The sequence below is a fragment of the Haplochromis burtoni genome, unplaced genomic scaffold, assembly GCF_018398535.1.
Source record: "Haplochromis burtoni strain Fernald_Lab_line unplaced genomic scaffold, NCSU_Asbu1 Contig_268, whole genome shotgun sequence".
Lineage (NCBI taxonomy): Eukaryota > Metazoa > Chordata > Actinopteri > Cichliformes > Cichlidae > Haplochromis > Haplochromis burtoni.
In genome coordinates this window covers 255210-277406 of record NW_024582629.1, presented here as the reverse complement: position 1 = coordinate 277406, position 22197 = coordinate 255210, and the positions used below count along the sequence as shown (strand labels likewise).

Sequence of the window (22197 nt, the reverse complement as noted above, 5' to 3'; positions counted from 1 at the left end):
TCTGTGTGTGTGTGTGTGTCTGTGTGTGTGTGTGTGTGTGTGTGTGTGTGTGTGTGGTTGGGTGATGCATGATTGCACAGTGTACATGTTTGATTTAAAGGGATGAGGTGGGTTTCTCAGAGGAACTCACAAGTGGGGTGTCATAATTCATAACAGTAATTGACAAGACAAGTCCCACTTTATCCTCCAATAGAGAGGTGGGGGCGGAGACTGAAGTTGGTGAGGTTGAAGCTCGACTTTGGTTTATGGACAATTGAAAAACTATTTCAAGAACCTCTTCCATTACACGGACTTTGTTTGTATCACAAGGTATTTATCAATTATTAATTAATACGCCTAACTATTTCTAAACGCGTAGATTTGTAGTTTATGAGTTTATGAGTGATACTAGACAGCTCTATTTAAAACTTCCAAGCCGGCATACGTGGCATTGTGTGCGTCTGTACGCGTGAGAAAAATGTCGCACCTCGCTCAGAGTAGAATTTAAATCTATTAACTATATAATCTGAACAATAACAATGCTGCTACAACCACTCACGGGCACGAAGTTCTAATCCCAGTAGGCTGTAAAAGCCATGTTGAGACTGTTGCATCAGCCTCCGCCTCCTTTGTTTTCTTTTATTTTCTTATTTTGATAAAAGTGCGAAAACTGAGCAGAGACAAAAGATTTAGTGGTGGCAAACATAAAGGTAACAACTTAACCTGGATAAAGTGGTATTTCCCCACGTGTTCGGATTTTAACCATCTACCTGGCATCATACATGAACACGTGTCAGTGGTGAGTTAAGGCTCTGCCTGTTATGTGCGCAATCCAGGCTCAAATCGCTAAAATCTAGGTGAAAGCTTTACCCACACACACACACACACACACACACACACACACACACACACACACACACACACACACACTTCTTTCGATTGTGTGAAATAATAATCTTTATGTTCTAATTAAATTCCAAAAATGTGAAATATTGAAATCGGCCTTCGTGGTTATCATTTTTCACAGGAAATAAGATGGTAAAAAAGCAGCAGGTGTTGTTAATCAAATGCAATTTTTTGACGCTCGGCTGCTCGGCAAGTGGGAGGACCTCTCCGGTTTTCTGGTGTGGAACAATAATGCTTCTCCAGTCCTTCCCAGGAGTGAACATAACAGCAAATTCACCCCAAGGTTAGACTGTCCAAGAAAAGAAAAACCCAAGAGCTACATTTCAAACCCTAGAGGTCTCGGTTAGCATGTTAAATGTTGAAGTTCATGAAAGTACAGTTGCACAGTGGAGAAAGGCTTCTTTTTAAAGTTGCATTTAAATAAACCACAAGACTTCTGGAACAACATCCTTTGGACAGATGAAAGTGGTGATGTTTGGCCAGGATGCACAGCACCACCTTCTGGAGGAAACTAAGCATATCATCACAAATACCTCATACCAGCTGTCAAGCATGGTGGTGGACGGGTGATGATTTGAGTTTGCAGCTAAAGCTCGGCACAGAAACTTTAATTTAAGGCCGATGAAACCCAAGCACACCAACAAATCTACAACAGAATGGCTGAAAAAGAAAAGAATCATGGTGTTGTAATGACCCAGTCAAAGTACAGACCTGATTGCAATGCTGTGGCAGCAACTTAAAAAGCTGTACGTGAATTCATTTCAATACTCCAGTGAAGTGAAGCAACATTGTAAAGAGAAGTGGGCCGAATTTCCTCCACAACGATAAAGTCACACAGAAAAGGATTACTTCAGGTTACTGCTGCTATAGGTGGTTCTGTTGAATCATCGGGTCTACTTTTAATGGGCTTGAATAGAGTCTTATGACAACTTCTGTAATATGTACATGTACATGTGCAGTTGCCAGCTGCATAACCTATCAACAGAATACACAGCTCTACTTCCCCTCCATTTGCTAAGCACACTAAATAACTCCCGAAATCTTCACTTGCAGAAATTCTGACTTCATCAGAAATTTCCCATAACAGCAAAAGATAAAGATTTTTGGCCCTTTGATCCCATCAGAACTGTGTCAGTGATTTCTCAATTGTCTGATTTCTTTGGGTCCTGAAACAGCAGCTCTACACGTTTCATTTGTCCTTCTCGAACTCTTTTTGCATGTTCCTCCCAGAAGCCAAAAACCTTTCCACCCCACAATTTGCTTCAAGTACTGACTATGAAAAATTATCTGAGCTAATCAATCTCTGGTTTGTTTTATTTTCCTGCACACTGCACCTTTGCATGGACCTCCCTTCCCCCCGTTACTCTCCGTGGCAGCCCACTCCAGTGGCACAGCGACTAGGTTCAGTTCAGGCCTCTGAGCATTTATTTTCACCCACTCACTCTGTGTCACCGTTCACCAACTTTATCTTCCAACATTTTAACCTTTACATTTCCCTGTGTGGAATGCACTTGTAGGTGTACAGGAGAGAGAAACAAATATATATTTTTATCTTTAAGGTGGGGTGAAATACTGGGCGGGACTCCACAGTGTGACACACCTCTGCTTGTCAAGGCTTTCATACCTCAGGGTGAGTAAGATACCTCTAGTCACACTAAGGCTCGAGACAGGTTTTGGTTTCTGCTAACCTCAAGATCCAGGCACTGGAAGTATACTAAGTTACGGTAAGCTGATTTGACATGTATTTCCAGTCTCTGACATCTCAGGTCTTTGATTATTTGACTCTCAAATACATTTAGATGAGTATGGTAAGTCATTTTGTTGTATGTTGTATAGGTTTCTTGGATACTCATAGTAATTTATGAAGGTGTAACCAAACATTCACCAGTAATTCAGTATTTGTCATCAGATTTTGAAGGTTTGCTTATGAAAATGTACTAAAATCAAAAGCACCATGGACACTTGACTTAATTCTGACTTAACCTGGCATGATTGTCTTACTCTTCTTACCTAACATCAACAAGACCACAGCTCTTTCTGTCAAATCTATACAGTTAAGTTGCGCACATAGAATATATTTTGTAAAAACATATTGGATGGATGCAAAGTAAAGCTTTGTTTAGATGTAGAAATGTTTCCTTGATTTAAAACAGTACTTTATCTTATAGTTTGTGCACAAATCATCATGCTTACCGCACTGTCCCAGTGTTCATTTTGAAATGCCACACTATATGTTCGTGCAAGACCAGGCTGGCACTGAGTGCTCATAAATGTGAGGTTAAGTGATATTTTTTTTGTGGGCAGAGTTTTTAAGTGACACCATGTGAGTTATACCAAGTGTTTGCTGTCTTTGATGCCGGTGACGCTTGTTCAGTGGTCACTGAGAAACAGAGAGGTTGGTATCATACTTTGAACTGTTACCAGACAGGTCGGGCGGCTCGCTCGCTCAGTCACTCACTCACCAGAATCCTGTGTTACTGAAGCAGAGCTGGGATAGACAGACGTAAGCTGGAAAAGGGGAGGGGCAGGGCACATTTGAATGAGGATATTTCTTTTGTGAGTAAGTCTGTTTAGCTTTAGGAAGTAGGAGCTGCTGATAACTTGTTAAAGCAACACCATCGTTCCTCTCTCCATCTACAAATGTCACTCGTAACTCTGTCCAGAAGGTGTTTCTGAGTGGTCCTGGTATTCTGCTTCCTCTTCTAGGTCTGTGATTTTTTAGGAAAGCTGCTTTATCTTACACATCTCCAGCTGACAGAGTGGAAAAAACATGACAAACATCACTCGACATATCGTCACAGTGAGTGCCTTCCCTTGAGTGATGTTTTTTATCGTGCATTTTTCCTCATGTGCTCATTCTTCCTCATTACTTTGCAGCACCTTCTGACGTTCTCGCTGCAGAATGGGGAAGTGCGGAACGTTGAGGAAGCTCAGAACCGTCTTTCCTTCCTGGCTCAAAATAAAAAGCTATGGAGTCAACAGATGTACCTGGATGTGGGAGCAGGGGGCATTTATCTCAGAGACGTACAGAGTCAGGTGAGGGCAGGCGCATCTCAGTGGATGATGAAGAGATTTAAATGTGCTCAGCTGTGAAATACCACACATATTTGCATCCACAATGACCATCAGTTCTATTTGCCCTTGCAGGACGAGCTGGAGAGCTACGCCTTCAGATCCATCTTCCGCTGTGAAGCTGTTAACACAGAAAAACACTTCCCATCCCTCCTTATGTTAGTCTGCCAAGGTGAAGATCAGAAGAAGCCAGACATTCACTTCTTTAACTGTGAAACGGTGAAGGTGAGTGCTGACGGCGCGAGGAGTTTCCCCAAGTGTTGTCCTGGATGAGTCATAGGGTCTATTTGCATCAGGTTTTACCAGTGATGCCACTTACATTTTGTCATTTTAAACAGGCAGAGCAAATCTGCGACGAAGTCACGTTGGCAGTTTCGAATTCCACCGCCAGCAAGAGTAAGCTGCCCCCTGATGACCACAGGTACAGTGACTGTCATAATCACGCACCCACGAAAGTGCATTTCTCGGCACGGTTTTAATGGGAGAGCACGCTTCTGTGTTCACAATCACATTGCATGGGCGGAGTTTAATTGGCAGCCACAAAAAAGGAAACTCAGACCCACATCCCATTTAAAGCAGTTTGATTTTCGCCGTCGTTGTCATTATGTCACATTTTTCCACTGAGTCAAAGCAGCTTTGTGTTGCCATCCACCTGTGTGGAGGCAGAGAGAGGGAGGACAAACAGTATAAACAGCTGAGCGAGAGCAAGCAAAAGACTCGTTCTACCGGTTTCTACATAACTTAAGAAGGTGTGACAGAGATAGCAAGGCCATTGTGACGGCGAGTAGAGAAGGCAAAGGGAACAGAGGCGAAGGCTCTGGGCATAATCTGGCTTTGAGAACATTTCTCTTTAAAGGACACGTGAAGGGCAGAGACATGTGGTAAGAGACACAGCAGGAGCCTTTTGTATTTACATCAGAATTTAATTAAAATTTCTAAAAAAGTGAAGTCATCACTGTTAGGTTACTTGTATTTTTTTTGGGATAAAAAAGTCAAAGCGGACTCACTGTTTTTATTGCTTGCTAATGTAAAGTGTTTGTGTTTAGCGTGGAAACGAGTATGCAAAATTAGGATGTTCACTCTTTCTTCATGGTTGGATAAGGGCTGGAGGATTAACTCTTTAGCCCTTGTAAGCCTACTGGGAGTAACCTTTAAAGCTCCTTTTTGAACTAAGCATATTTCAGACCTGCTTATTGGACAAAAATGACTGGGTTTGCATTAGAAGTTAGTGAGAGTGGTCCCTGTTTACGCAGCTACCCTTGGAAAAACCTGGAAACTGTTCTACTGGTCATAAAACCACATCTTTATTTATATATACTGAGGTGTCAAAACCCATCGTTAAGAGTGCTGGGGAGGTCATCAGATGTCTTCTTTATAAGGGAAAGGGTTAAATCTTAGAGGCGCTGCGTTGTGCACTGCGCTCATAGAGCTGTTTGGAGCTCTTACCAAGAGGATGCTGCTGTTACGGCATTGAATGTGAGCTTGTTAATATGAGTTCTTGAGCCCTTGCTGAAGGGCGTCTCATTTGCTGGCGCTGAGTGTACACCTGCACCATCATCAACAAAAACACTGTTATCACCTTTTAACCCGTAGTGCCGTGTTGTGGGAGAAGCACTGAATCTCTCCTCTCGCCCCGCAGGCTTTCTCAGAGTGGAGGAGATATGTTCGACCCCTATAACATACCAAGTCCTCCTGTGCTGCATGCTCCTAATCCCCCACCTGTCAACCCTCCACCTTACCCTGGACCCAGAGGTAAGAAAAAACATAGAAGACTTCTTTTTCCACATGCATGCCTGTTCAGTAGTGCTTCAGAATTATTCAGAAGGGTTGGGAAAGTGAGCAGGAGGAAAGGAGAGAAGCGTCAGGTATTCGAGGCAAACGTCTCTCCAGAGCACAGAGATGGCTTTGTCAGCTTGTATTTGTGAGAGGGCGGCTTTGGGAAGTGCAGAGATGAATGAACATGGATAAACTGAGTCCCTTGCTCTATTTCACGACAGCAAATGGCGGACCTGATATCTCTTTCCTGCGAGCAGAGAGAGAAGTGGTAAGCCAGCTCATCTCTTTTGTGTCTTTTGTCCCCACTTTTGGCTGCTTTTCACGTAACGAAGGCAATTCTTCTTTCCTCAGGGGATCCTTAATCACTGTTTCGACGAAATCGAGGCCTTCATGGGCAAGCTGCAGCAGACTGCTGAAGCTGCGACGGTGCTGAACCAAAGAAAGAAGAAGAAGAAGAAAAGTAAAAAGCAAAGCGCTGAAGGTAAGAGGGAGATGCATAGATTTCTCCAGTTTCTCTAGTTCGAAGCAACATATTCATCAACTGCTGTTATATTTTGTTCCCAAACAACAGACGAGCTACTCGCCACAAAGGCTCGCCCTCCACCAGATGGGGAATTCGTTGATATCTTCCAGAAATTCAAATATTGCTTCAGCCTCTTGGTATGTATACCATCAAGTCCAGCCTCATTATTTGCTTACTCGTGGCAGCTGCATATTCATCGCCTCTGTTTATTTCTCAGGCTCGCCTGAAATCAACCATCACCAATCCTTCTTCAGAGGACCTCATTCACCATGTGTTCAAGCCTCTGGATATGGTGAGTCAGGGCTATAAACTCTACCTCAGCAACTGTTGTTGCTATTGCTGTAAATATGAGGTGTTGTCTTTCACTGCAGGGGAGCATGACCAACCTCTTCGAATAAATTCGTGTGACACGTAATGCCATGCGGGGGCAAAGTCAACTGGGGGTAAATGCCTAGATTCAAAAGACACATTCTCTGCTTGACGGCCCAATCAGGCAGCGTTTTTGTTCCTGATGTTAGTGGACATCAGTGCAGAACTGTAAGCATGTGTCATGTCAAAATAATGGAAAGTCTTCAGAGTAGTTAAGTGATGTTGTCAGAAGCTACAGCTTCTATTCAGTGTTTACACAGGGCAGTTCCCTGCACAGCGGCCTGATTGAAAATCACCAAAAAATGCAGCATTTGTTTGATCTACGCAGTTTCCTTGGCTGTATTTGTATGCGGGCAGGGGTTGCTGGTGCATACCTCTCAAACATTTGGTTTAGATTTGAGCTTGTCTCGACACTAGAAAGGCCACTTTGTTGTCCCTCGACGCCTGTTTTAAATTAGGACGTTGGTAAGTTCCATCTGGGAAAAAAGGTGGGCCATTCGTGGCTGCTTTTTTAGAAATCAAGTGCCTTTAGATTATCATTTATTTACTTTGATTTCATGGAAATGTCCAATGCCCTTCATTAAAGTATCAACATCACTCATCATGATACACTGTGAGTTAGCAGAAATGAAAGAAATATTTCAAAGTATGTGCTTTAATTTTTCCACTCCAGTATGAATCAAATAGGGTGAAAAGGGTGTGTTTGATTCGTGTAAACTGACACACCTGAATGGGAACACGCAGCCTTGTCTCTCAAAGACGTGCGTGTGCTTCTTCTTGTGTGCTTTGGCTTTTGTGTGCAGATGTATCCATTAGTTTTTTTGCATTTGTTGTTACATCTGTGGTTTGATGTTCGGCTATCAGGCAGAAGGATGGACGGTATTGTTGTTGCGGTTTGCTAGAACCATCAGCAATTGTTAAGACTTTGAATGCCAGATCCATTACAGCAGACGTGGGAACATCAGTTCAGGTTAATTTATATAATGCCAAACAATCCCAACAACAACTGCCTTAATGCGTTTCATATTGAAGGAAAAGAAATTATAATAATATAGATATAACCCCAACAATAACTTGGCCCCTTTGAAAAAGCACTTTGGCAACAGTAAGAAGGAAAAACTGCCTTTTAAGAACCAGGCTCAGGGAGGTTCAGCCATCTGCTGCGAACACTTGTGGGTGAGGGGAGGAAGAAAGGATAAAAGACACACTGATTTTTTTCTCATCTGTATGTTGCACAGATGGTAAAAACAACAGGAGGACCAGCTTTTGGAGCCGCCATATCCAGTCCTGCCCTGACCAGCTCTGCTGTGTCCCTTCTACAAGATACCCTGACTGAGGAGGAGAGGCAGCTCTGGACGTCGCTGGGACCCAACTGGACACACCCTCGGTCGGTATCAATGCTTGTCTGTCTCTTACTAGTTGTGAAACTGGTGTTTTACTTTCCAGAAATCTAAAAAGGCAGCACATTAAAAACTTCCAGTCTTGGTGTTGTATCAAGCTCGACTCTGGCCAGAGGCTGTGGAAAGGGAGCATTTTGCCTCTGTTGATAGTTATGTGACACCTTTTTACATTTTTGGGTTCACTGAAGATTTTATCTGCTGAAGAGCAACATCTTTGTTTCAACCAAGCAATATTTTTGTACTTCGTTTCTCTTGAAATCCTTTGTTTTACCTGCGTTTTGAAATAAGCAGATTTTTTGAGACAGGAGATTAAAAGGGATGTTTTTTTGCTCATATCCAGTTCCATATTTTTATTCTTGGACTGAAAGACTACAAAGCAATCCCTATCTGTCTTCTTCGGTCTTTTGTCACAGCACCTCAGTTTCAGCTCATGGGGTGAGGGTCCCCTTACTTTAAGACAAAACTTTCTTCTGATGTTTAACAGGACCCTCCATCAGGCTCCATTGTGACAGTATTTATATAATAAAAAGCATAACAAATCCACTTAAGGCATTTTGGGATTTATTGATTTCTCATGTTAAGAAAAGGGAACCGATGGATTAGCTGTCAAATGTACATAAGACCTATTATATTTAATATTGTAAGCAAGCTTTAAGAGGAAAATCCAATGTCATAACTTCCATCAATGAAAACTGCTTGAATAACAATCATAGTTTTGGTTGTTGAGCTCATTGAAGGCCAAGGCAGTGACTTGTTCTGCTCTCTCAGGTCTCAGCTGCGTGGGCCTGTAGCTCCATACACCCCAGTGTTCTTTGATGGCTGGAAGCCAGAAGCCTTGAAGCCTGACGGGCAGGTTTGGGAGGATCCGGTCGAGTCACAGCACAAACTCGAAGCCCTTCGAGAAAAACAAGAGGTGTGGAATACTTCTATAACGTGATTTAGAAGTCATTAATCGTAGATCAGTGGAAACAAGAACTATGGATGAGTGTGTAAAAGGACAACACAGGGGTTTAAGATACTAACGCATGAATAAACCTTACGTACAGTAAACAGTGGAGATACACTTTCCGCTTTTTGACAGGTCAGCTCACATTTCTGTCCATCCCTGCTAAAAACTGTATAAGGTTCACAGTTAGTTCTTTGTTTTTTTAATAACACCTTAGTTTCTCAAACTTTAATGCAGTCAGTCTTACCCAGATATACACTGACATTATATTTCTCTACATACTTTGTGCATTTTGTGCTAACTTGTGTTGTCTTCACTTGTCTATTTTTTTTTTTTTGCTCCCACAACAGCAACAACCACCTCAGCCACCAAACGATGACACGTAAGTCATCTACAAGACATAAATCAATGAACTGCTGTTTTTCTTGTTGTTGTTGTTTGTTTGTTTTGACCTTGACTAAATAAAAACAAACTTTCTCTCGTTTGGTCAGAAATTCACTCCCACCGGGGCCTGACAGACTCTACTGCTGCAGTTATGACTTCATTGCCAGGAACAGCAGTGAGCTTTCAGTGCAGCAGGGGGAGACACTGGAGGTAACACACAGTGAAGCAAGTCATTTTATGGCGCACTCAAGGAACCATCATAAAAGTCCTGTTATTCGTTGTTTGACAAAAGCTATTTGCAGTTGTTGATACACTTTACAGCCCTCTCCCTGACCGCAACCCTCTCTGTCTGACAGGTGATCGAGTCATCCAAGCGCTGGTGGAAGTGTCGCAATCGGTTTAACCAGGTCGGCTTCGTCCCCTTCAACATCCTGGAGCCCATGGCTCACATAGAGAGCCCTGTCCACAACAACCCCCCCAGTGTAAGACGGCAAAAAAGACACCCACACACATGCATGCACGTGTGAAACACACAAGCTCTCATCTGATCATTCCATCAGAGCAAACTCATTTTTTTCTTCACTCCACGTTCCTTCAGGTTCCAGCTGCGCCTCCACTTTCCAAGAATGTCACTCTTGCCCCACCCACCCCCCCTGCTCTTCCCAAAACCACCCCCACCCACTCCCCACAGCGCCCACACAGCTTACCATCATACAACCAGCATGTGCAAGCTGTTGAGGACAATGACAAAGGTAACGGACTACAACTTTATGTGTCCTAGACTGTGGCTCTGTTGTGTAGCGGTTTGCACGTTTGCCTAACAGGTGAATATAAGATTTATTTAAAAAAGTTCTATAACCAAAAAAAAGATACAAAAAAGCACAGTGATAGGCTTCTCATAAGTCACCTAATTATGGGTTCATTATTTTGGATTTAAACCACGTTCTCATGTTTTAAGATGCACTTTTGAGCTATGTCTTTCCTCCACTGAGTCCTGCATTTATATTATTATTTGAGCATGAAAGTGACCGTTACCTCTTTAAACTCCAAACTTTTCAGTCACGCTGGTAAATGATGAGCTGCTCCAGAGACTGACGAATGGAAAGTCCAATATGAACAAACCCCTCGTCATCCCTCGCTCTGCTGACACCTCCCTCCCCCTTGACTACCACTCTCCTCCAGAGGAGGTGGCTGAGTGGCTCAGAGGGAAGGGCTTCAGCAAACCGTAAGTGACCGCAGACCGGATAAACCACGTTTTGTGTATAAGCAGGGAATGCTGGCTCTACACGTGCGTTTTGCCATTACATGGATGAACGCAGCGGCTCCACCGGAGTATCCTCTGAAGTCCATTATGTTTTGTGTCCCTCAGGACAGTGTCATGTTTGGGTGTGCTGACAGGCGCCCAGCTGTTCTCTCTCAACAAAGAAGAGCTGAAAGCTGTGATTCCAGAGGAGGGTGCCAGAGTGTACAGTCAGCTCGCTGTGCAAAAATCACTGCTAGAGGTAAGCGAAAAGAGAACAGCTATATCTTTTAAAGGGAAGCTATATCAAAGCCTTCAATATTAACATTTTTATTGGTTTTAGGAAAACTAAACATGATCATTTTTGGCAGGATGCAAAAACACAATTACGAGTGTAATCAGTGATTTAAAATTACTTACTTTTAACATATTTTCATTCATCTTTTACCTTTCATGCTGGACTGAGGACATATGATACATTCGGATCAGCAGACAGTCTAATCCAAACAGAACAAAATTCTTATTTTCAAGTCCCACGTGCCATCCAGATTACCCTGGAAGACTCTTATAATTCAGGAAAAGATTAAGAGACATTAAAAATGCATTTGTATGTGTGACAAATTTTACATTGGTATTTGGATTATTTTGGTAAGAAAGGCCAGCATCATTTTTTAGGCTTTTATCGACGTTTATCTCTAGTTTTTGTGACGTCCAAACTTCGTCCCATATTTTGTGTGAAAGAAACATGCTGGAAACGTGCTGACAGGCCATTTAAAAACATCTTGAAATGTATTCTACGTATATGGATTTCACAAAAACCTTCAGCGTTGAGCAGAAGGCTCACAGTAATTTGAGATGGAATGACCTGAACTCAGTAGCTTGAGGTTCAAATTACTGTAAACAGCTGATGCTTTTCATCTCATTGCTACACAGTCTAAATTGATTTCTACTTTTTACAGGATGCCAGAAGGGCCACAGAGCTGGAGGCAGTCATGGAGAAACAGAAAATGAAGGTTGATCTGAAGCTGGAGAGCAGTACATTGTGAGGAACAGCGTCCACATTGTGAAGAGCGTTACATGAAGGACTGTTTTCCCGTCCCCAGAGACCGAACATGTGGCAGTGACTTGACTATCTAACATTAAATCACGGCATGAGGGTCACTACGGTATTATTACCTGATGTTAAAACCGAGCTTTCTGTCAGCAATATGAGACGTAGGAATTTAAGGTGCCGTGCAAACTAAAGGGGACTGATTTTGCTTTTCCTTATTTTATGCCATATATGTACAGTTAGTGTTTTTTGTGGATGCTCATATTAAACATGGACACAGTTTCAAACAGCGATCGGAGCACGTACAAGTAAACCAGGAGTCAAAAGGTCAGATTTCAAAGGCCTCCACCAATTTTTATGGAATGTTTTTTCTACTCTTGGCTTTGTACAGTGGTGCAAATATGACACACCTCAGGTACACAGCTCCTCAGGTACACAGCTCCTCAGGTACACAGCTCGGGCTGTTTAAACCCTTTGGTTGCAAGGGCCAGCCAATCAGAAGAAGGCTGGCTTAAAGAGAGGGGAAACGGAACTAGTGGTTTGTTCCAGGATGAATTGAGGTGTTGGACTTAGGCCCAGTATAAAAAAATAAGAATTAATCTGAGCTGTGAATCTTGCAGTGGTTCTCCAGTAGAACGCAATAAATCTAAAAATGGAAATGAGTGTAAGAGATCCCCTTTAAATATTTTAACACTGCAGTGCCCCGTTTGTAATGCATGTTCATTTTAGTGTAACAGCTGTCTTCTTCTCTGCCTAATTAACTTAAATGAAATGTATTTATCTTTGTAATACACATTTGTAAAAATTCAGCCATTATTATCACATCTTAACAATGACACGACCTTGTCAACACAATTCAACACACAATTAAATTCCAAATGGTGCTTTTTTTCTTTTTTTATTGAGACTTTAAAGAAAGGTTTCCAGCAGAACAAACAGATATGACTTCACACATTAGGTAAAGCAGTGCATCCATTAAAATCTGTTTGCATTTAATCATAATGGAAAAGAAATCTGTTCAAGTTGGGCCAAAAAAATGTTTAAATTTTTCACTTAAAGGTAAGTAGATCTGAACTTGATCATTTCTGAACCTACTGCTTCACATGCTGACACAAATTCTAAAGATATTGTTTATTTGCAGTATGTTAAAAAGAAATCAAGATAGAAAGAAATGATAAAGAGACTTGCCACCAATATAGATCAGAAGATTTCACTTATACTGAAGAAAGTCACCTGTAACCTGATCACTTATGATAATAAAAAAAAGACAAAAAAGGGAGGCAAGTCGGATACTAATGCTAACATCTTTAAAACCTTTGAATGTAAAACTTTAAGTGGGTTTTAGAGAACTAAGTACTGAGGACCATTATGTGGACAGACATTCGAGAACTGCACTGAGACAGCGAAACGAAATCTTTTCGCTGTCTCAGGAGGGAGATGAGGAGGGGGGAAAAAAAACCAAGAAACTACTTGACAAGACTAGGCTTTTTCAGACAATTAGTCAGCCTAGAATATATTTACAGACAGATTTTTTTTTTTATCAAAAGACCATCAGATAATAATAAAAAGAACATGGACCAGTTACATTTTTATGCTCCAGTCCAGCAGATCAGTTTGCCTTTTCTAGTGGACACATTTCAGGGCAGTAACAAGACGAGGGATGGACTGGATACAGACAAGTCACCGAGTTACAGATGTGGGTATTAAGAGTACACTCCACTACTGACCAATAACCTGCCAAATCCCCAAAAATCTGATGTATCTGATGCTATAAAAAAAAAAAAAACGAAAAAAAAACAAAAAACCCAACTAAACAAAAAAACTCAATTCTATACTTGATAGTATGTGTGCACTCTGGCTGCACTAAAGCAAAGAAAGGAGGCAGGCGGGAAAACAGAGGGGTGGGGTGTCGAGGCAAAGTGTTTAACATTAGGATATTATAAATGGACAGACGGGAGGAGGCTGTGGTGTTGTGGTCATGGATGGAGTTTGGTCTTCAGAGGTCCCCCACGTCTCTGTCGTCTGCCCTGCGCGAGTCCGACCTGCCGTTCATACCATCCCTTCTGTCTCGCTCCCGTGACCGGTCTCTGGATGAGCGGTCACGGTCCCTGGACGAGCGCTCTCGATCTCTGGACGACCTGAGCGACAAAACGATTTGAGATATTCAGGTTAGTAACACAAATACAACAGAGCAGTTGAAAAAAAGAGAAGGATTGTATGTGTAAAATGCCAAAACACAAGCTTGAAGCTGGATAAAGGGCTCAAAAAAAGCCCATGTAATTGTTGTTTCCTTTTATTTTCACTGAGGCGACGCAATCAGTATCCCACAGATCTCCATGTGTTTGCTCAATTCTCTTTCACGGGAGTATAGATTAATAAGGGTTTTCGTCTGTGTTTACTTGTGTCTGGAGCTCTGCTCGTGGCTGTGACGGTGTCCTCGGCTGCGTGAGCGGGATCGGCTGCGATGCCGTCTCCTCCTCTCCCTGGAGCGTGAGCGGGAACGGCGCCTGTCTCGTGACGAAGAGCGTGAGCGTCTCCTTCTGCGGTCACGAGAACGGGACCTGGCAAAGACAGCAGACAGCATATTTCATTAGCTCACTTGAACAGAACAAATCGGACTCATAAAAGACTGGAACGAATGAACTGACAGACAGAAGAGGGAGCTTCCTTACCTTCTGTGCTCTCTGCTTCTTGATCTTGTCCTATAAAATAAAACCACAGAGTTAAACAGTAAAACACGCACTGCTGTAAATGTCATCGGGATTTTAACATCGGCACTCACCTCCTCCTCATCCTTTCCTCCTTCTCCCTTTCTTCTCGTCTCTTTAAGCGCTCCTGATTCCTCTTCTCTTGCTTCTCGACCACAGTTTTCTGATAAAAATATAATTAGATAAGTCATAGAGCTGGGCGATATGAGATTTTTTCATATCACGATATGTTTTTTCATTTCAGGCGATAACGATATCTATCACGATATAAGCCAAATAACTATATTTGTAAGATTTAAATGTGCCGTTGCTCACAAGTAAAATGTGAAATAATCAGCAGCTTGTTTTTATTTAAATATTTATTTCCCATAATAAGTTCAACAGGGTAGATGTACTTAAGGAACATGAGACTTTTTCAGATAAATAAAGGCAAATATTGCAAACTACACAAAAGGCAGCCGCTAAAGCGTTTAAGTTTCAAAATAGAACAAACGAAACAGACTAAATTGTCAATTCCACTTAGAAACAAAATATTAATTCTAAAAATAAATCTTAGTTTGTTTTACAGAAGAACAGACAAAACTGACTAACTTTTGTCAATATCAAATAAACTGAGAACTAAAAGGAAATTCTCAATCTCTCCTTGTTGTATAGCTGAGCTTTTCAAACAGTTTTAACAGTTACTTTAGTCTGACAAAAGCCGAATGACGAATTAGCGCTTCCAGTCAGAGACTGAGGCTACGTCCACACGTACACGGGTATTTTTGAAAACGGAGATTTTCCGTTTTCGTTTTAAAAAATAATCCCGTCCACACATAAAGGCAGAAATGAAGGAAAACGCTGCTATGAACATGCCAAAGCAGCAGGTGGCGCTAGATTCCTAACCGTGCAGAAATGTTGGCCAATCAGAAGTCTAGAAGCCTCGGTGGGAAAAAGTAAACAAAGCTGGGGCATAGAAGCAGAACCGAGTCGTATGTGTGGAGGGACAGTAACTGTGTGTATATGTAAGCATTTAAACACTGCAGAGAGTAGAATTAACAGTAACAGTATTGTAGAAATTCATTTCACCGAAACAATAACGTGGCGCACAGTGTGACGCATGCACCAGTTTATTGTATTTCCAGACTTGCTTTCGGCACAATTTACAGTGCACGCTACTCTGTTTTTTGTCAGACTTGAAATAGCCGAAATACCTTCACACTACGGAACTTCTATGGCTCTTCCGTTCGACAATCTCTCCGGCGTTGGAACCATCATCTGTTTTCTCTTCGGTCACGCTCGGTTGATTTTTCTAGTCGGCACACTCATTTCCTCCATTACGCGCTGGCTGCTTCCCAAACAAACACACGTGCGGCTTGGCACTTGTGCTGTACGTAACAAGTCACGCGACGTGACGCTGCGGCTGTGATTGGTTCGGCTCTGCGCTACTTAATTTGGATTGGCTGACCTTTTTTTTTTTTTTTTTTTTTTAAGAGGACAAGAGCGGCGAGGTCTATCGCGATAGCTTAATTTCTCTATCGAGTAAAAGTTATATCGCGATACATATCGTTATCGTTCTATCGCCCAGCTCTAAGTCAAAACAAACATATCTAAAGCCTTTACATCATCCTCCCTTTCTAGCAAGTATTCAGCACCATGTCACTCATGTTTTTACGAGTTGGCTGTAAACAAGTTATACACACCTTTAGCTGGTCCAGTTTTTCTCTGATCTGAATGAAGCCGAGGTGAAGCTTCCCACCAAAATGGTCAGCCAAACGACGGTCGTTGTCATGGAGACCAAGGTAAGCAGAGCACACCTCACACACCCGAAGCTTCTGCTGCTGAAAGCTTGAGGCTGGCATGGAGTTTCTGTATTCTTCCTGAAATAGTTCAAGAGGGAATAAAAGAGGCAGCGAGGTGTCAGAAGTTCAGAAAATTAAGAGACGGAAAGCACCACAAGCTCGAAGTTCTAAGAGCTCACTCCTTACCTCTGCATCCTTCTTCTTCGTGCGGACCTTCTCCACCTCTTGCAGGACTTTCTGAGCCTCATCCACATTGCCCTCAGCTCCGAGCTGTTCAGCCTTGGCCAGGAGCTTTCCTATTTCCTCATTTAGCTCATGCACCTTCTCTGCCTACAAAACAGCCACACCAACACAAGAGACAACAGGTTATGTTGAGCGAAAAAACACACTGACAGGGTTCACTGGATGTTGCATAAGGAAAGCCAGACTTTATCAAGCATAAAAATGTTGCATCATTCACCTTTGCTGCCACCTCTGCACTGATCTCTTCTTGGGTCTCAGCCAGGCGCTTCTTGGCCAGTTCTGTCCTCCGATCACAGTCCACAATAAAAGACTCTAGGTGATCCACTGCCTGTAGGAGCAACACCTTTTATTAACACACTCAGCAGTCACTACTTGGCAAGTACAAATGTTTTGATTTGCACTTGCATCATTTCAAAAACGCTTTTGGCATGAATGGTGCTGACTTGCAAGACAGATAGACACTTTATTCATTCACAAGGGAAATTATTGTGTTACAGCAGCACGATAAAGAATACAAGTAGTACTCTTTAACTATGTTTATTGTAAAGCAAAAGTGCCACAAGCGCACACCTAGGGCCTTAAACCGTGAGAAAAAGCAATTTTTTAAAATATGCACAACATTGATAAAAAAAAACAAACAAAGAAAACATAAAAATGAGTTAAAGAAAAGTGAAAAGTCTAAGATTGTGCAACTTGCATTAATAAATAATATGCACACAATAAATCAGGGAAACAGCTGCAAGAAGGTATTAAAAAAAAAAAAAAAAAACGACTTCCTGAAGCATTCTTTTTGAAAGCGGGGTTAAATCATTTTAAGGGAGGAGTTCTGCTGCCTCGTTAGTGTGGAGTGGAGCGTGTGAAATGGGCCATGATGGAGAGCAGTTTGTTCAGTCACGTCCTGTCCCTCACTCACTCCAGATTATTATTAATTAATAATATTATTAGTAAAAGGAACCTCACTTACATCAAGCTCAAAGAAAAGATCTCTCTCCTTGGAGGCAATTTCATAATCAGCCCGAAGTGCCAGGTCATGGATCTTAGTGCACTCCCCCAGGTCCATGCGCTATCACCAAAAAAAACAGACAGACATGAGTTATGCTGCATAAACTCAAACGTAACCAAATGATAATGTAAAAAAAAAAAGACTGCAAAAGTTAAAGACACTTATAGGGCTGGGCCATATTATACCGTTCACGGTAATACCGGTATAATGTTAGGCAACAATAGGAAAATGAAATATCGCGATAGAATATGAGTAAAACGCGCATGCGCAGTGCCTTTGTTTTCATACGCACATGGCCGATTGTTGAGTGAAACAGATGAACCAGAATTTGGTTTGTAAAAATGGTGCAACTTCAGTGATGTGGAACTGGTTTGGTGTTTGTCCGTCAGATACACGACAAAGCACATTTTTTTGCAGAACATGCAAGCGGCCGTCGTTATTGTCGTATTTGTCGGACTAAGATGCTCTTAAATCTGGGAGTAATCTGGGTCCTAAACTCCGTATGCTTCAGGTCAAACGAACACTGCAGCATCACTGAGCGTTAAAAACTGTCTAAATTCTTTCATCTTTAATAAAACGATCAGCATTGCTGCTTTACCAGGTGTAACTATGAAGTTTAACTTCCAGGCATCCATAAAACAAAATTTATTACATTTAACAGAGTTAGAAGTTAGCAGGAAGCTAGCGGAAGTTAGCTCGCTAGTTTCGCTAGTTACCTAAGCATGATATAGCATGTTCTGACTGAGAGATTTCTGAAAAAATTCAAACGTACAGCTCTGCTATCACTTCCAACATAAATGAAGACAGAAAACTAAACAGCAGTGACGTTTGTAGGGTTACTGAAGTTGGGCTAGCTGGTATATAATGATGTGCTACGTGATCGCTAGCGACACAGCTATGTTAGCATAACATAAACAGTGAAGCTGGAGGACTGAACGCTAACACTTTTCCACTTATAAAAGTTAACGTTAAGGTTCCTGATGGTTAGAGACAAATGCAATCGCATGGCAGGATGCTGTAAACGGACCAAACTTCAGTCAGGATGAACAACTGAGATAATCCATCCACAATACGAGGTTAGTCATTAATATACTGCAACAACATGGGAATAGAGCAGCTGCCAGAGATTCAACATTAATGAATCAATGGTACAGAAGTGGAGGAAGCAAGAAGAATGAGTTTAATAAAGTTTGATTTATCTGACTGCTTTGTTTCGCTTAATGTGCCTTATAATCCCGTGCACCTTATGGTCCGAAAAATACGTACTGCACACTGCAGTTTAATGTTGCAAAGCACCTCTTTTTAACTTCAGTGGATATTATACATGGTTATGCTCAGGATATGTCAGCCCATTTCTACTGGAAATGCCTTTTGGTTAAACTTTCAGCAAGGAATTTGCATTTGCACTGTTACATTTTTATAAAGCTTTAATGTACATAAAAACCAGCTTCTTGTTTAAGTGAAAATAAATGGAAGGTTGTCTTTTTGCGCTAGTAATGTTGTGGAGTTGTATTTTGTCTCGCATCAATTATATCGTCAGTTATATCGTTATCGCAAATTTTCAAATATATATCGTGATAAATATTTTTGGCCATATCGCCCTGCTCTAGACACTTATAGCACTTTTTTTTTTTTTCCTTTCTGAAATTTCTTTCCAACCTCTTAGAAATGAACTGAGTTTTTAAAGCGTTCAGGATGGGTCAGAACTGAAGTTTGTCTCACTTACAGTTCCAGAGAGGATGTCATGTGGGCAGCAGTTGAGAAGGTGACTTTTGCAGACTCGTTCGTCAGTGAACTTGACCCTCTGCCGCGTCTCATCCCCTGAAACAGCCCAAAAGAAGAACCAGTGAGACAGCCCTCACATACTCGATAACAGTGGCGAGGTATCCAGTGCTTCAATACATATTAATGTAATTGTACTATATACCACAGTTCCATTTAAATACTTTGTACCTATCCAAATGAGTAAAAGCTATTTGTATATTGCTGCTTGTCAGGGTTTTCATTGTACTTTATTAATGTAACATTACAGGTATCCATTAGTAGAGTAAATGTGCCTCTACTGGACTATACTAATGTATTAATACAGTAATAAAGGTTGCTTTGTATGTGTGTGTTACTTTGTGCTTATTCTTAGTGCTTACCTTACCCAAGCCTCAAATGGGTTATTATCAGAGCCTCAACTCAGTTAACTTTTTATAAGGCTCAACGCCCACTCTATAATGAGGGTCAAAGGATTGGGCTGGGAGCGGTGTAACATAACATTATAATAATACAATTTAGGTTTCAGTTAAGTCGTGTCAAGTACAGCTGCTACCTTAATGCTGTATCATTTTCATTAGAAAATGGAAGATGGCCACTACGACTATAAATAGATTTAAAATTTTAAAATCAAATGTTCCAGCCAAGCCTTTATTTATAACTGTGAACATTCAAAGGAAATTCAAAACAAGGATGCAAAAGAAATCCAAGGAAAAAAATTTAGGTTATACACACTGCGACTTGCACCACATACTGTACCCTTCTGCATCTTCAAGACCTCAGCTGCAGAATTTTAAACCCGCTGTAGAAAAGTATAAATGGGAACAGTTTTCTCGCGCACACCTGTAGTAAGAAGTTGGGAGTCATACACAAGTCAGATTGTAAATGCTGTGTGCAAAGTTGTTTTTTTTTTGTGTGTGTGTGGACTGACTGCTAAAATTGCCTTCTGAAAACAGACGTGTAATGGAAAACTGCTCGTTTGGACTCAGCGCGACCAGACGTCTTAGCTCAAGCTGTGTGATACTACTTCAAATAGTAATACTAGTGCCACTGAAGATTTACCCATTTGTGTGATTTTTTTTTTTAAGAAAAAAAAAAGAAAAAGGCTACAATAACTTCCGGAAGGCAAACAAATTGTTTGGATATTCACCATAACAGCTTTAAAAATTATGTGTGACTCACGGCTCGATGAACATGAGGCTTTTCTGCAACTCCTTTGCAGATTGATGTAGGCTGGCAAAGATACACTGAACCTTAATGAATAAAATAAAGGGGCCACAATTGTTCAGTCTGTATGCAACAAAAGTATGGGAAGAATTTGATATCATATCTCATCACACATACACCCACAAGCTCACCACACAAATTCACTCTTACTCTAAAGCTCAACTTGTTAAAAAAAATGAGGAAAAAAAAAAGGCTCAGAGCTTCAAATTTTACACAACCAGCTGTCAGAATAAAATATTTATAAAACGGCAGGGCTGCAAGAAACTGCAGTCAGACCTGACAGCTGATATATTTACACACACATACATACATTTAAATTATGCTTCTTCAAGCGTGTATTATACATGTTTTTCTAACATTGCACAGCACCGATGTTACAGGTTATGCTGCATCTATTTATTCTATTCTAATCTGCTGCTGTAATAATGTATTACACTTCCAATTAATCCCAACTATGGGACTAAATCGGGTTATATTATTTGCCAATTAATGTTTGTATCCAAACGGCTGGAAGCTACTAAAAAAGAAAACACTTCATTTAGGACGTCTGTCCACTCATAACTGCGATAATCAAAATTAACGAGCACAGTATTGCACTCCGTTTCTTTTTAAATAAAATCTAATCTCGAAAGTGTTTTATTATCGAGTATATGTGCTAAATTATTTTGTTCCTTTAGAAAAGTGTTTCATTTTGTTTTTAGAACTCCTGCAAGACCGACTGCAAAGTAAGGTCCGTTTATCGTTTAACCCTTGTTTGGTGTGAGATTACGCTTTATTTAATCAATACAGCCATGACGACTAATGCAAAGATACTTGATCTCAAATCCAAGCAGTACTGACATACATGGAAAACACCTGTAAGAGCACAGTAATGAAGAAACGTGATACTGGTTTTAGTGACAAAATGTAATGAAGAAAAATCTATCAGAAAATATGGGTGGAAAAACATTTTTATCCGAAAATATGTTATCCAAGATATACATGGGGCAAGCTTCCATTGTTACGTTATTGTAAGCAAGGAAGGAAGGAAGAATATTTTTTCTCTTTCTAAACACTGAAAACCTTGAACACCGCACAAGGGTTAAAATTATGCCAATTAAACTATATAAATGGATACAGAAGATATCTGGTTTACCATTAACTAAACATTAATTAACGCCAGGAATATATTCTTGTACACTGTCCAATGCATCCTAGCTTGGCGCCTCACAGTCCACAACAAGTAGCTACGTTTAGCCAACGCACATTACAAGCTAGGAATTTAGTAAATCCTAGAAGTAATAAAAGGGAAACTACAACCTATTAAACTGCAATGAGCCACGTTGGATGCAAACATTAAATCCTCTCATTAATCCTTAACAGGCTGCCTGAATATAACGTTACTTTGTCCCACAGCCCTCTGCAGTACATCCATTCATGCAGCTCTGTCCATCACACGCCAACACAAGCCAGCCTCAGCAGTGGCTCCATCTTGGCTAGCTAGCTCGGCTAGCATGCTACAGCAACTCACCGTCCCTCGCTGTTCCCATCAGCTGGTCGAGCAAAGCTCTCATTTGAGCTTGGGCAGACATTACTGCGGTTCTTCCGTCGACGGGGTTAGATAAAAGTCAATCAACTTGAAAACGGTTCCTCTGTTTTATCGGCTTATTTGAGAATTTATTTATCCAAGCATCTCCTTTTGCTGCTTCTCCCTCTATTTCTTCAACTCGCCCGTTTCCGTCCAATATCCGGGAAATGACGAAACTATTCTGTAGCCTCGCTAAACCAGGAAGTCCCCAGATTCCGTCTAAATGTGCCAATCGAAACGGCCAAGTACGCGTACAACAAC

At 41.2% G+C, this 22197-nt stretch overlaps 2 protein-coding genes across 8 annotated transcripts; one reads left to right on the top strand and one right to left on the bottom strand.

Annotated features, from left to right (window-relative positions):
* Positions 1-2519: 2519 nt before the first annotated feature.
* eps8l1b (eps8 like 1b) lies at positions 2520-12405 on the top strand. Of its 3 annotated transcripts, none has more exons than XM_005939548.2 (19): positions 2520-2609; positions 3592-3685; positions 3763-3921; positions 4033-4182; positions 4296-4378; positions 5597-5709; positions 5955-6001; positions 6085-6214; positions 6305-6393; positions 6474-6548; positions 7864-8012; positions 8794-8938; positions 9322-9353; positions 9463-9565; positions 9712-9837; positions 9954-10107; positions 10415-10580; positions 10725-10857; positions 11555-12405. In XM_005939548.2, exons 2-19 carry the CDS (start codon positions 3656-3658, stop codon positions 11639-11641), a joined length of 1971 nt encoding a protein of 656 aa, XP_005939610.1. In that variant the 5' UTR covers positions 2520-2609; positions 3592-3655; the 3' UTR covers positions 11642-12405. The 3 variants fall into 3 exon arrangements, 2 of the variants coding, with proteins under 2 accessions (XP_005939610.1, XP_042083496.1); XR_006055263.1 differs by lacking the exon at positions 2520-2609 and having other exon boundaries at positions 2617-3685; positions 11555-12061; positions 12094-12405; XM_042227562.1 differs by lacking the exon at positions 2520-2609 and having other exon boundaries at positions 2617-3685.
* Positions 12406-12525: 120 nt separating this feature from the next.
* luc7l (LUC7-like (S. cerevisiae)) lies at positions 12526-22112 on the bottom strand. 5 transcript variants are annotated; one of them, XM_014339144.2, is made up of 11 exons: positions 21880-22112; positions 20325-20395; positions 19108-19202; positions 17343-17441; positions 16596-16706; positions 16322-16465; positions 16037-16213; positions 14429-14517; positions 14319-14348; positions 14046-14207; positions 12526-13784 (listed from the first exon to the last, which is right to left on the bottom strand). In XM_014339144.2, the coding sequence occupies exons 4-11, from the start codon at positions 17436-17438 to the stop codon at positions 13643-13645; spliced, it is 951 nt and encodes a 316-aa protein (XP_014194630.1). In that variant the 5' UTR covers positions 17439-17441; positions 19108-19202; positions 20325-20395; positions 21880-22112; the 3' UTR covers positions 12526-13642. The 5 variants fall into 5 exon arrangements, with proteins under 5 accessions (XP_014194630.1, XP_042083499.1, XP_005939608.1 ...); XM_042227565.1 differs by having other exon boundaries at positions 19108-19985; positions 21880-22111; XM_005939546.3 differs by having other exon boundaries at positions 19108-20395.
* Between the last annotated feature and the right edge of the window lie 85 nt (positions 22113-22197).

Excerpts from the sequence above, each read along its gene's own strand:
- luc7l (XM_005939545.3), bottom strand. The coding sequence starts at position 21,940 with ATGTCTGCCCAAGCTCAAATGAGAGCTTTGCTCGACCAGCTGATGGGA. Across the intron at positions 16,707-17,342 it reads ATCTTTTCTTTGAGCTTGAT|GCAGTGGATCACCTAGAGTC; the intron begins GTAAGTGAGGTT and ends TTGCTCCTACAG. Across the intron at positions 16,214-16,321 it reads CGAAGAAGAAGGATGCAGAG|GAAGAATACAGAAACTCCAT; the intron begins GTAAGGAGTGAG and ends GAACTATTTCAG.
- eps8l1b (XM_005939548.2), top strand. The coding sequence starts at position 3,656 with ATGACAAACATCACTCGACATATCGTCACA. Across the intron at positions 3,686-3,762 it reads TCACTCGACATATCGTCACA|CACCTTCTGACGTTCTCGCT; the intron begins GTGAGTGCCTTC and ends ATTACTTTGCAG. Across the intron at positions 4,183-4,295 it reads TTAACTGTGAAACGGTGAAG|GCAGAGCAAATCTGCGACGA; the intron begins GTGAGTGCTGAC and ends CATTTTAAACAG.